This window comes from Lactuca virosa, chromosome 9, assembly GCF_052849685.1.
Source record: "Lactuca virosa cultivar CGN04683 chromosome 9, Lactuca_virosa_CGN04683_v6, whole genome shotgun sequence".
Lineage (NCBI taxonomy): Eukaryota > Viridiplantae > Streptophyta > Magnoliopsida > Asterales > Asteraceae > Lactuca > Lactuca virosa.
This window is the reverse complement of record NC_136434.1, coordinates 49,933,109-49,946,483: the sequence shown is the minus strand read 5'-3', so window position 1 is coordinate 49,946,483 and position 13,375 is coordinate 49,933,109. Positions and strand designations below refer to the sequence as shown.

Below are 13,375 nucleotides of genomic sequence, written 5' to 3'. Positions count from 1 at the left end.
GTAATTTTAATGGAAACCAACATTGAACATGTAGTAGTTACATCAATCTCTGTCGCCTCCTTTGCTAACAACAACCGAACTATTGCCGGTGTATTATTCAGAAAATAAACAGCATTTAAAACATCTTAAAGTTGATTGTTTTAGAAAAACTATTCAACTCTATACCCTTTTTCGTAATCTTTTACTACAAATGCTGTTTTTCTTATTTGTGGTTATTATATTACATTAGTAACTTTGATGCATTCCAATAAAGTATTTCCTTTATTATTTATTATTATAAATCATTTTACATTTATATTAATAACAAAATATTCATTACTAAATTATACCTTGATGCTTCGTTCTTCTTGTCTCGAAGACGAATATTATTATTTTAAACAATAAACCTACAAATTATCATTTTTAATTAGTGATTATTATATGATAATGGTAGCTCTTGATGCAATCCAGTAAAACTTTTGTTTATTAACTTATTATTAATTGTATTTTAAATTTATGGTAAACAATAAAATATCTATTATTTACTTATACCGACGTGCTCCATCATCTTACATCTCGAAAAAAAATATATTATATTTTTACGATTTATCAAAATAATCAATAATAAATTTTAATATATGTTTCAGACTTTCAGTGATTACATTATTAAACTGCGAAAAAACATCACCCACACAATGTGAAAGAACAACTACACGCGGCAGATATTAAAAGGACGGTGAACACACTCTCTTTCTGCTCCATACATTGCGAATTTACCATTTTAACCTTTTCCTCTGATTTTTTATTTATTTATTTTTATTATTTTTCCAAAATTTCCGTTTACATTTTAACGAACCCCTGTGGTTTCTTCACCAAAATCACCACAGGGGGGAGGAGTCTGTTGGTCAACCCAATTCTGTGACCACTGACAAGCCTCCTTCATGGCTAAATCCACCGCCGCCGGCAGCATCTCCGCTGTGTCCTACTCACCAACGTCATCAGTATCTTCTTCTCCCACCATCCGATTTCTTGGTCAACTCACAGTACCGGAAAAATCGCCAGATCTCAACAACAACAACAACGGTGGTCTCGAGTTCAACGAGAGCGACGTATTTTGGTCATCATCCTCCGACGTTTCAGACATTCCGTCACCAAACGTTTCCAGTTCTCCGCCTATTCACCGTCAATACAACTCCGGCCTCTACGCTGCGTTATCCGACGATCAGCATCCCTTGGTTCGACGGAAACCTGCGATGAGTCCGTCCCAATCCGCCGCCACGGCTGCTCGGACTATACCTCCGGTTGCGCTTAGGCGTTCTTCGGAGCATTCTCCTGCTTACCACCAGTCGGCGCCGGTAAATGTGCCGGTTTGGCCGAAAAACAAACCGATTAATTATTTAGGGCAATTCGATGAAGTGGCTGATAACGTGGCGGAGGAGGAGGAAGATGATGGGGAGATGGTTCCGCCTCATGAGATTGTGGCGAGATCGTATGTGACGTTTTCTGTGTTTGAGGGAGCTGGTCGTACTCTCAAAGGGAGGGACCTGTGTCGTGTTCGCAACGCGGTGTTTCAAAAGACAGGTTTTCTTGATTGAAAACTGAAATCTTCTTCTTTCGCAGTTCTGTAATCTATCGATTTTGTAACCTAATTCCTCTAGATGAAAATAAAAGTTTTGTTTTGTTTTATGACAAATTGCCAGTTACATACTTTTGATCTGATGGAAGTGGTACTTTCAACTGATATTCAGTCATCAATTTAGTGAAAATTCTTCAAGTTGTTTTTGCTATCTCCAGCTAACCTATTTGGATACCTGCTTAAAGTTGTGATCATACTTCATGCTAATGAATTAGCTTCAGTGTTTCTGGCCTCTTTTAAGAACAGGCTGATGATAGATTCAAACTTCTTAGCTTCTTCCCTATATTTCTGTTTCATCTGGTTTTGTTGGTAAGACTTCTAAGCTATCTTGTTTCATCCATTTGCTTGTTTTAATGCAATGATATGCTTGATAATAATGTCATATTACAATCATATTACAAGATCAAGCTATGGTCCAGATATCTAATGGGATTTGGAGCTTTCTTCTGCCACTTGAAGGTACATATCTTTTCTTTCCAACTGGGTCCCCATTTTTCTTATTTCTGTTCCTCTTTCATTCATACATCTCTATGTGTTGTTGCCTTTTGAATTTTGATGATCAATCGTTGTAATTAATCAGTTTAACTTTGTTTTGCCAAAGGTATCAAACAAAAATGGAACAGTTTTATTTTCTTGAATGATGTAGAGTTGTCACATCATTTGGTACCTAATATAGATTCTTACGTAATATGATTAGTTAAGTCCTTTCTCTTTTGATATCTTGTTGAATCCAAGGAAGATGACTCAAACTGTTAAACATCTTGTCTTTTTGGATATCCTGCTTCGATTTCAAGCTAATCGTGATGAAGTTTATGCCAAGAAGCATGCTCACTTTTCAAGTTTATTATAATTGCTTATGCAATCGAAAATGGTATATTATTATTTTATTTAGTTTTATTTTGTTAGCATTATTGCATATATGCTTCCGATATTGTTTGCTGCTAGAAAAGGTGCTAAATTTTCCTTGTTATTGTGTATGATTGCAACTGAAGGTGATGTATATGGAAATTATTGGACAAAAGATAAGAGCATCTTGTGCTTGATGCTTATCAAGACTAGACTCATTAAATAGTGCATCATCTTTTCATGTCCCCTTCAATGATTGTGACCCATAACAGTTTAACTTGTTATTTTTAGATATTCCTTTCTTTTTTATTTAACAGACTTAATGGAAGAGGACTTAATCCGGTAAGTTATATACAATTGTTTCATTTTGACATACTGCAAAAACGACTTAATAAAGAAAGTGAAATTTCTATATGTTAGAACGTTGATTGACATGCTTCCTCTATTACAACATTTAAATATTACTATTTGAGCAACAAAAATTTCTATTTATTACAATTTCTAAACTACTATCTAAGTCTTCTTTAAATAACCAAACTCCTGAATTCTATGTAGGCAAAAAACTCATACAAATCGGAGGCCTAACCCCAGCCAAAGCAAGAATGGATGAAGGAAGAATCCACAACCCATCACCACAAATCAAACCCGAAGCCACAGCAGGAACCATCAAATCCGCCTTTTCCTTCTTAAACTTACTCCACACAAACACAACCAAACTCCCAACACACATATCAATAGCAAAATAAGCCCCAACAAGAAATGGAACAGCCATAGCCATCGGTAACGGGACCCACTTCCCGATCTTCTGCCACGTGTCACGTACAATATTCGCCAGCATGGCAAACGCGAAAAACCCGTAACACAACTGTAAACAATGACGTGGCAACGCAGAGAACCCTTCGACACCTAAAATCGCCATGTTTCGGTAAATAATAGCATACGGAGCTTTATATTCACCATCCGGGTTCCCGACATCAAACGCTTTATAAAAAAGGAAAAACGTTAACGGAGCCACTACGCATCCGATTGCAGTCCCGATTGCTTGGCTGACCAGCATTGACCGAGGTGAAGTTAGGGTTAAATGTGCGGTTTTGAAATCGTGCATTAAATCAGACGAAATCGATACGATTGATTTTATTAAACCGCATCCGACAAGTCCCGCGATTACACTGTTGTTTTTTCCAGACATTGCTGCGAGGACAAAAAGGGCAACTTTTCCGTAATTGTATGCCATGTTCATGTCGGTTAGGCCCGCTCCATACGCATTGCAGAAGCCTAGGGATGGTGCGATGATGTAAGCCACCAGAACGAAGTACCATTTGAGCTCAGGGAACATGATTGGGATGATGATGATGGAGACAATAGAGAAGAGGATGTAACCGACGGCTGCTACCCAGAAGGGAATGGTTTCTCGCAAAAATACCTCGTTTAGTTGGAGGGTATCTTGGGGTTGGCTATTTTCGTCTGGTTCTGTATATTTAACAGAGACCACAATTAAAATGTCTGTACAAAACATGACATGACAGAATAGACTGCGTAGTGTTTGCAACTTTATAGGATAATAACCCTATAAAATTTGTCCTTCCAATTCCTCGTGTGACAAATACAAGATTGCATTCGTCACATGGGGCAAGACTCACCGGACATTTTTTCTAGGACTATTTTTGATGATGTAGCTTTTAAGAACTTACTGTTTTTGGAGTTCTTTTTTGAGGCGGAATATATGTTTCTGGCAGTGAAAAAGGTTATCTTGAGAAAATTGTACAGACCGTCGCCTAGGATAAGTGCAATCGCAATGAAAACCTAGGAATACAATAAACGATTAGACCACAAAAATCGAAATATTTTATTTATATATTTTTTAAGCTAACCTTGTAACCATTTAAACTCTTCATGCTGCTTTGAGGTAAACTAGAAGGAAACCAATCGCCTTTGCGATCACCTATGAGCGGCCACATTATACCATACGATAGTACAGCACCTGCAAGCAACGACAAGTTCACTAGATGTGAACATATCATCCCTGCTCCTATATAAGTCATACTAAAATCAAAATAAAACCTGCAAAAAAAAAAAAAAAAAACAACATATTTTTTATATTAAAACAAGCCCTCGGATCACGATTTATAAATGATATACACGAGTAAAATACACACTCACGAGTTCGCATAAGCTTTTAACCCAAACGTGGGGAAATATGTGAAGCCACAAGTGCCTGAACCCGAATAAAACCACTGGAAAAAAGCCCACAAGAAACTACCACCGAAAAATTTGGTGAACCCCACAACTTGTTTCCTGTATAAAATCGTACAAATAAAAATAATGTTAAATTCTTTTAATTCATTGTTCTGAATGATTTCTGAATTCTGATAACAGGAAGACGACGTGGATGCAAAATTGGATACCTGGCCATTTTGTCGCCTTTGGGAGTGTGGAAACCATTGATGAGCACCGCTGTAGCTGTCCCACTAGGGTAAGTCAACTTATAATCTATGATCATAATCTGCAAAACAATTCACACTTCAAAGTTGTTCAAACTCTGAAAGTTATATTATGTACAAGTCAAGTAGCAGAAGGTACAAACCTTTCTAAGAGGAACCAAAGCCAAAAGCCCAACGAAGCTACTAACAAACAAAAAGCCAGTCATCCAACCGATTCCAGGTTCTTTAAAACTCCCAGGTGAATTTCCTTCTGTATCGATTCCAGCTTGTTCGTATGTCTTCTTGTTCAATCCCAACAAATAAGATCCAAATCCGCCTATAGAAATCGTTGACTTAATCAACAATTAACAAAATGAAAACATCGTTACATAGATCAGATTGAATGCAATAGAACCTCCAACGGCAATGCTGTAGCAAGCGACAGCACATGTTTGAATGATTGTATTCTCTTGTCTGGTGAACGGCGTTGTTACGAATCCAGCTTTGTGAACGAGCTTCGTCCATGTTCTGATGAACACGAACGCCAAAAGAGCAGCTGAGACATTTAAATTAGGTACGAGTCCAGTGGTCAAATTAAGCTTCATCACGATTACACTGTACATGATTCCGATCAATAAGCTAGCCACCAATCCTCGAATCGTGATGTGCTTGTTCCACGGCGGCAACCTCTTAACTGAATCGCCGTCGTCGTTTTCCTCGGGTGTCGTATGATCCATCATTTCGCTCTCTTCAATCTCTCTCGCCCCCTCAATTGTCATAAAATACCTTATTCAAATTAGAGATAAAAAAAGTAAGAAATCGAGAGGGTTTTCAGAGTTTGAATGATGTACAGGTTGCGAAACTGGGTGTAGTAGAAGGAATTTTGGACGACTTTAAAGACGAATTGAATGTACCTTCAGACGTGTGTAGTACAAATAGGATTAGGATTAAATGCTTTGTAGTACAATCAATTTCAACAATAATCGACTCATAATTGGATTTTCAGGTTCAAGTGGTGAGTTGAAATGTATGCATCCAACCAGTTGTTTGACTTGCTTTTTGTGAATTAGAAAGAGACTGGTTTGGTTGTGAATAGTTTAGAATATTTTGTTAGCGTGAATACTGAATAGCCAAACCATGTTATATTTATGATATATTTTCAAATTTAACCCTGCTTTTTAATTATATACCAAATGAACCCTTAACCTTTTTTAGGAAAATCTGGTAGCGATGTTCATTAGTTTATTGGTTTAGTTTGTTTGGTTTAACTACTTAAACTAACCCAAAGACCCAGTAGGGTTTGTGTTTCCATTTTTGGTTTCAAATCAATAAAATCGAACTCGAAATATGGGTTGTCAATAATATGTTTTCGTTTAAATTAGGTTTTGATGATGTGCACTATTAATTTATAATAACAAAATTGATATACATATATTAGCACACTCGCTTGTTTTAGTTTATATTATTTCAAAATTCAATCTAAAAGTTAATATTTGTTTTTTAACCGATATCAAATCAGAACCAAAACCAAATTGGAATTATTAAACATGGCTTGTTTTGGTTTTTGTGTTTTTCTTACCCTAAAGAAATTAAGCATCTTCACTGTTTGAACAAGGGCATGTAAAAAGTTAAGTTTACAAATGTAATTTATTATCGAATGTTCTCATGATATGGAGACTAGTGATTGAGGCGTATATTAGAAACTAGGCGAATATTCTCATGATATGGAGACTAGTGATTGAGGTGTATATTAGAAACTTACTGACTTCGAATCAATGTTTTCAGCAATTTCTCTTTCTATGTAAATCACCAAGTTGTTTGCGAGAAAATCATCCGACATCTTATTGCAAAGACGGTTATTGAATATTTTCATTGCTGAAAATCCTCTCTCTGTTGTTGCGGTAGAAACTGGAAGTGTCAAGATTAACCTAACCACTTTATCAAGCAAATAATATGTCTCACGTTTCTGAGTTTCCACAAGACGCTTGCATAGGTCAGCAATAGTTGATACACCACTTAGCCTTGGATTCTTTGTCATATCAATATTAAAAATCTCCAACTGATATCGTAATTGAATCCTCTCTTGCTCCGTAAAATCTTCAGGATAATACTTCTCAACAAGAAGACAAATTTGATCAACGTTAATCACTTTAGAAACTAAAGTAGAACTAAGACTTAACAATTCCATCGCGTGATCATTGAATATACTATTCAACTCATGGAACTGTTTGTCCAATGTGGCTGTAAACAAATCCACTTGAAAAAAATGTTCAAAAGTAACATGATTATCTGTTTTTCGAGGCTGATATCGAGTAGAAGTATAAGGAGCATTCATATCTGGCATATTTATTTCATGTTTTTCACAAAAAAAACTTTACTTGTGCAAGTAAAGACTCCCATCATTTGTTTCTGAAATCATTTAGACCCTCCTTTGTTACTGAAACTAACTCCATAGCATTAAGAATATCTTGGGATTTCTTTTGTAGAGCTTGAGAAAGTATATCATTCTTTCCTATTACTTCCTTTATCAGGTGAAGAATAAACACAAACTCAAATAATTTCAGATAACAGTAAGCTGCATCAGCATCTCCGCGTTGAGAATAAGTAGCACATACGTCATCAATTATTCCTTGGAGAACAACACGAGTACAAGCAAACATGTCAATCAAACTGCAAACGGAATGAAAATGAGAACCCCAACGTGTATCACCAGCTCTTCTTAATGTCCCAACTTGATTCAATCCTTTACCTGATTCGATTTCACCTAGTTCCAATAATTGTTCAATCTCAGTTGCCTTTGCCTTTTGTAACTCATCATGACGCTTACTGGAAGCACAAACTACGTTAATTGTAAAAATTAAGTTTGTGATAAATTGGTGTACCGGAATAATTTCCCTTGAAGCAGCCACCAAGGCTAGTTGCAATCTATGAGCAAAGCAGTGAACATAATATGCATAAGGACAATCCTTAAGAACAAGTGCTTGTAATCCATTCCATTCCCCTTTGCGCTTCATTTTGCTTCACTATGATATTTTCAGTGTGTGTTGCTTGGTTCATCAAGTTTTCAGCAATTGCAATAGCATTTCTATGTTGTGAGCAACCAATATGTTTCAAGAACGCACAATTTTTCCCATCATTAACTTTTTTCCAATTATCAAATCCTTTAACAGTAAATGCATCGTAACCATGACACACACTTGGTTTATCATTAAATATATAACAAATAAAACAATAAGAAGCATGTGTTGTTGGAGAATACTCTAGCCAATTAGGGAAAATGTTGAACCAAGAATATTAGAATCTATGAGGATGTTTCGTTGAACCTTTAGCTTGATACTCCATAAGACGTATTTGGAAAGGTCCTAAATTCATATAAGCTCATCTCACTTGTTCCCTTAAATTGACCGGATAATCCCACATTTGCTTTCGTTTAGCGGGATCTCTTTCTAGATTCTTCAAATCAACTTCATTAGGATTTTCCTTTTCTTGTGGTTGTGGCTCATTCTCTTGTAGATTTTCCTTTCCTTGTGGTTGTGTCTCATTCTCTTGTTGATTTTCCATTTCTTGCGGTTGTGGCTCACTTGTTGAAGCTTTGTGACGTTTACTCTCTTCACTTTCATGATTAGTTTCTTTATCATCTACCTTTCTTTTGAAACAATAATCTAAGGTTTTCATCTTTCCCATGATTATATCTAGAAAAATCATATGAAGGAACAATTGATTCAATTAAAATCAAAATTATAACAATAACCAATAAGTTATTTAACAATTAACAATGTGTGAAAACTGAAAAGTGAAAACATAAATAAAAAATCAAAACAATAACCAAAGCAATCTTTGTTTTCAGTTTTGTTTTAAGCATAACCAAATCAATTTTTTTCTATTCCTATTTGGTGTCCTAGAGCTTACATTAAATCAAATCTGAAAGAAGACTAGAAGAGCTAAACAAATCATAAGTTCATAACTGATAAATCAAATTGGCAAATGACAGCCAAGTTAAAAAAGAAACTCTAATTCCTAATTTAGAGTTTGGACAGAGAGAATCAGAAAAAAGAGATGTAGAGAATTAGAGAAACTCAGAAACAGCAACAGCAAACAACAGCAGTAGTGCAGCACCAACAATCAACAATCAGAAAAGAAAGAACAGGATTCGGGTCTCGGGATTCCATACCTGATTTCTGTGAATGACGACTTGGGCAATTGGCGATGGCGAGAGTGAGACCAGGCGAGACAGCGAGACTGCAACACAACGACAGCAGGCGAGACAGCGACACAGCGAATGGCGAATTGGGAAAATGGGGATGAACTGATTTTGATTTCTTGACATTGCTTGGAGAATTCGGACTAGTGGAGTCTGATGATGAATCGGGAGGGGCCAAAGCCCAAGATTGAAGATAGCAGACCTATGACTAATTCTTTTTGAACTATAATTCCTACTTCTAACCCAAAAATCATGGGGGGGGGGGGGGGGCACTGCCCCTCCTGGCCCCATAGATACTACGCCCCTGATTTAATTAAAATAATAAAATTTTACAAATTGTGATTTAGTATTTATACATACAAAAACCAAAGTCAGTAGCGTAATAAAACATATAGTTAACCTATTAGTTTTATTAATTGTAATAAGTTTATATCATTGATTATTTCTACTATTAGTTGATGATTTTATAGACTGTTTTATGTTGTGTAAATTATATATAAAATATATGTTGATTTCTATATATATAAAATAAAAAGTAGTATGAAAAAATAAATATTATAACTTTTGATGATTTTATAGACTGTTCTAAGTTGTGCAACTATATATAAAACATTTGTTGATTTGTATATAAAACAAATAAGAAATAATATGAAAATTTTTTACAACTTTTAACAACATAAAAACATTACAACATTTAGTATAACATTTACATCAAAAAAAATTATTAAACACTTATAAATCATTTAAAAGGAATATTTAGAAATCAACATACATTTAATATATATATATATATATATATATATATATATATATATATATATATATAAACATTGTTACAAAAAAACCGCGTTGAAATAACCATTGATGCGACAAAACTCATTTTTTTCAACTCTTTTCATATTTGAATTATAGATATTTTCAAACATATTTTGATCAAAACTTATATATATATATAGTACAAATATAGCTATAATGTGTATAAATAAGTGGAAAATAAAAATACATTAAACATTAATAAGCATAACTTTAAAAAAAAACTTTCGAATTTAGTGGAAAATAAAAAGGCATGACTAATTACAATAAATTTGGAATAAAACTACATTTAAAATAGAAAACTCTTGAGTTGCATAGGAGTTTCAAACACTTGAGTTGTATGCAATAATGTAATATAAATATTTAAAATTATATGTTATAATAGCAATATTATTTTTGAAGTCGCCAAGAAAGATTTGAGATTGTCAAATCCTTGATGGCATGTAAACATCACGATGGGAACTATGTGTGTACATACGTTCAAAAGATGAACTTGTGCATTAACAGACTGGGGAATTTGGGTGTCGAGTTTCCAAAGGAGTTGGCCATTAACATGTTATTGAAGTCGCTTTCTGGTTCATACCATATGTTTTTCATGAACTATAATATGAACAATCTCAACAAGGCCCTTATGGAGTTTCATGGTATGTTGAAAACCGTCGAAGCTAGTTTGACTAACACCAAAAGCTCCAACCCTACTGCTTCTGTCTCGGTCATTGGACATGGTACAAACAAGAATAAGAAGTTTTCTCATGTTAAGAGCACCTTTTTAGACTTGGATCTGGAATTTGGACGTTTGGACTGGACGAATTAAGCTCTTAATGGAGAGTTTGCATGGCCAATGCGTACGTTGGGCATACCAGGGCGTACGTTGGGCGTAGGTAGTCAGTAGCCTATTTTTTGGTCAAAGGTGGAGTACGCTGGGCGTACAAGCCAGTACGCGCAACGTACAAGCTCCAATGCGTGTAGCTTAACATACAGCTGAGTACGCCCCGCATACTAAGTCTGTTGGGCTTAACGAGTTTAGGCTTCAAGCTTGGGCCATCTTTTGGACATCGATGCTTGGGCCCTTATTAGGCCATCTTTTGGACATCTGAGTGCAAGTGTTTTAGACTAAGTGAAGGGGATGGGCCTTAGGGTAAGGCCCAAGTAGGAGTTTGGGCCCAATTTGGAAAATTGGGCCGAATATGGGTCTTAAGTGATTACTTGGTTTTGGGCCTTTTGGATCGAAGGTTTGGGCCTGGGCCTTGGCCTAAACTAGGAAAAATGGTAGAGTGGCTTTTTACACTAATTTTTGGACTGATAGTTATGGGTTGGAATCCAATTATTAATTGGATGATTATTTTGTTTGTGATAGCACGAGGATTTTAGTGAGCTAGCAGTCGGAGACTTTCAGTGTGATTTAGCAGTGCGAGGTGAGATTTCCTCACTGCACTTACAGGTCAAAGGCACCAATGTCGGCCCATTGGATTGATATCCTGTTATGCATGCTATTGTACTATAGTGATCTGTTAGATCGATATCCTAGTATATAGGAAGATGCAATGCTTAGTGATCTATAGATCTGTTTGATTGGTTGTAGACTGCTATATGATTATCTGTTATATGTATACATGTTTGGTCGGTGGCTGAGGCTTCACTGCTTTGTGTGTAAGCCAACAAGTCGGGGCATACCAACCCGATGGTTGAATGGGCCCAAGGGTATTCCATCCCGATGATGATTGGACCCATAGTATGTTGGCAATCCAACTCGATGGTTGAGGGCCTAGGGCATTCCAACCCGATGGTTGATTGGACCCATAGTATGTTGGCATTCTAACCCGATAGTTGAGGGGCCATGGGTATTCCAACCCGATGGTTGATTGGACCCATAATATGTTGTTATTGTATATGTGTTATTTGTTCGTGTGTTGGTACTTTAGGGGAACTCATTAAGCTTTGGGCTTACAGTTTTGGGTTATGTTTCAAATACCTCAGATGATCGTGTGAAGGCGAAGGCGTGATCGTGCACCTCCTCATGTTTTGTTTTATGATTTTGGGAAAACTCTGATATTAAACATGTTTTGAAAAGTATTTTTTAAACAATGATGATATGTGGATTGGTTTGAAAAGTTTAAATTTTTCATGAATTTTATGGGTGTTACAAGTTGGGATGAGAGCCTTGGTTTGAGTGAATTGACGGAACACGCGTGTGAATCCTGTCTCAAACTAAGGACATATAATTTTTAAACAATTTTCAAATGGTTTTCAAAATAATCAAGGAGGATGTGATGTGTACGATCAGCCGGATCCAATAAGTAGACCCCAAAATACCACACTGTTATTAGATATTATGATATGTTAGAACATCATACTAGTGATTGGCTAAGGATCTTCAGGAATTTGCATGATAGAATTGATGGGTTTGAGCCATAAGAACTTTCCTATGTGTACATGCAAACCCTAATTGCTTGGATCTAGGTTTCTCTAATTGAACATGCATTGAATCCAAGACTTGCAATACTAGATCTAATGTAATATATTGAATCTAGTCATATGAAATCAGATCTGAAAAATACCTTGAATTACTTGCTTGATACTTCTTCTTCTTGGAGCTTAGAGTCACAATTGTCACTCCTCTAATGGCTTACAAACACCAACTAGCAAGAAGATGATCTTGAGAGAGAGGGAGGAGGGATAGAAATCGGCCCTAGGGTTCCTTGGCTTGCAAGAGTGCCGATTTCTCCACCCCAAGGGTCCTATTTATACTATGAGCTATTAGGGTTTCTCCTTTAACCCTAATTGAATGACTTAGGCCCTAAGCAATCCAAGATCCTTCTAGATACAAGGCTTGGACGAATTTAAGGTTCCCAAACCCTAAATTTCGTCCACCCCAATATCCATAAGGATACATAGCCCAAAATACAACTATCACACATTTGACAGTTTATGCCCTTTATTCAATTAACCTCTTTAAGTTACCAAATTAATTCTCAATTAATATATGACTTATATTAATCAAATAATATTATTATTCCTTAAATATATATTATTCTCATAATATATTAATAATATCTCTTCTCTCTTAACAAATCATCCTGTCAAGTTGCTATGGTGAAGGCAACCCAAAAGGACCATGCATAACCGGGTCAAGTACTTACCAAATATAGTTACAGCCTTAGACACTAATCCAACAGTCTCGCACTTGGATAAGTCTAGTAACTATATATGCAAACACAATCCGATTAGCAATCGTAGCTCTCAAAGACGCTGTCAACTCTGATCTTATCAGTATCCTGTCCTTTAGATAAGGGATCGTATAATCCTCTGTTCTAGATACCGTGCGGACAATTACATGGAACATGGTCATACTTATTGTCCTGCAATTTGTTTCTCGATCTCAGATTCATTTGACATAGAACTTAATCGAACACATCAATTTAGTTCTGACCGGGCCCGGCACATAAGTCAAATCAAATCATCGAGGGGCCCTGATATCGC

General features: G+C 36.0%; 3 protein-coding genes across 4 annotated transcripts; 1 reads left to right on the top strand and 2 right to left on the bottom strand.

Annotated features, from left to right (window-relative positions):
• Positions 1-698: 698 nt before the first annotated feature.
• LOC145138712 (uncharacterized) lies at positions 699-1,672 on the top strand. Its single transcript, XM_079072745.1, has one exon. The coding sequence runs from the start codon at positions 921-923 to the stop codon at positions 1,572-1,574; it is 654 nt and encodes a 217-aa protein (XP_078928871.1). The 5' UTR covers positions 699-920; the 3' UTR covers positions 1,575-1,672.
• Positions 1,673-2,849: 1,177 nt separating this feature from the next.
• Positions 2,850-5,972, bottom strand: LOC145138711 (metal-nicotianamine transporter YSL3-like). Of its 2 annotated transcripts, XM_079072744.1 has the most exons (8): positions 5,796-5,972; positions 5,297-5,667; positions 5,046-5,218; positions 4,867-4,964; positions 4,622-4,756; positions 4,333-4,522; positions 4,153-4,264; positions 2,850-3,931 (listed from the first exon to the last, which is right to left on the bottom strand). In XM_079072744.1, exons 2-8 carry the CDS (start codon positions 5,658-5,660, stop codon positions 3,009-3,011), a joined length of 1,995 nt encoding a protein of 664 aa, XP_078928870.1. In that variant the 5' UTR covers positions 5,661-5,667; positions 5,796-5,972; the 3' UTR covers positions 2,850-3,008. The 2 variants fall into 2 exon arrangements, with proteins under 2 accessions (XP_078928870.1, XP_078928869.1); XM_079072743.1 differs by lacking the exon at positions 5,796-5,972 and having other exon boundaries at positions 5,297-5,765.
• Positions 5,973-6,631: 659 nt separating this feature from the next.
• On the bottom strand, positions 6,632-7,895 carry LOC145139222 (uncharacterized). Its single transcript, XM_079073127.1, has 2 exons — positions 7,307-7,895; positions 6,632-7,218 (listed from the first exon to the last, which is right to left on the bottom strand). The coding sequence occupies exons 1-2, from the start codon at positions 7,893-7,895 to the stop codon at positions 6,632-6,634; spliced, it is 1,176 nt and encodes a 391-aa protein (XP_078929253.1).
• Between the last annotated feature and the right edge of the window lie 5,480 nt (positions 7,896-13,375).

Excerpts from the sequence above, each read along its gene's own strand:
- LOC145138712 (XM_079072745.1), top strand. The coding sequence starts at position 921 with ATGGCTAAATCCACCGCCGCCGGCAGCATCTCCGCTGTGTCCTACTCA.
- LOC145138711 (XM_079072744.1), bottom strand. The coding sequence starts at position 5,660 with ATGACAATTGAGGGGGCGAGAGAGATTGAAGAGAGCGAAATGATGGAT. Across the intron at positions 4,757-4,866 it reads AAAGGCGACAAAATGGCCAG|GAAACAAGTTGTGGGGTTCA; the intron begins GTATCCAATTTT and ends GATTTTATACAG. Across the intron at positions 4,523-4,621 it reads TTAAAAGCTTATGCGAACTC|GTTTTATTTTGATTTTAGTA; the intron begins GTGAGTGTGTAT and ends TTTTTTTTGCAG.
- LOC145139222 (XM_079073127.1), bottom strand. The coding sequence starts at position 7,895 with ATGAAGCGCAAAGGGGAATGGAATGGATTACAAGCACTTGTTCTTAAG. Across the intron at positions 7,219-7,306 it reads AGTTTCAGTAACAAAGGAGG|ATATGAATGCTCCTTATACT; the intron begins GTCTAAATGATT and ends TAAATATGCCAG.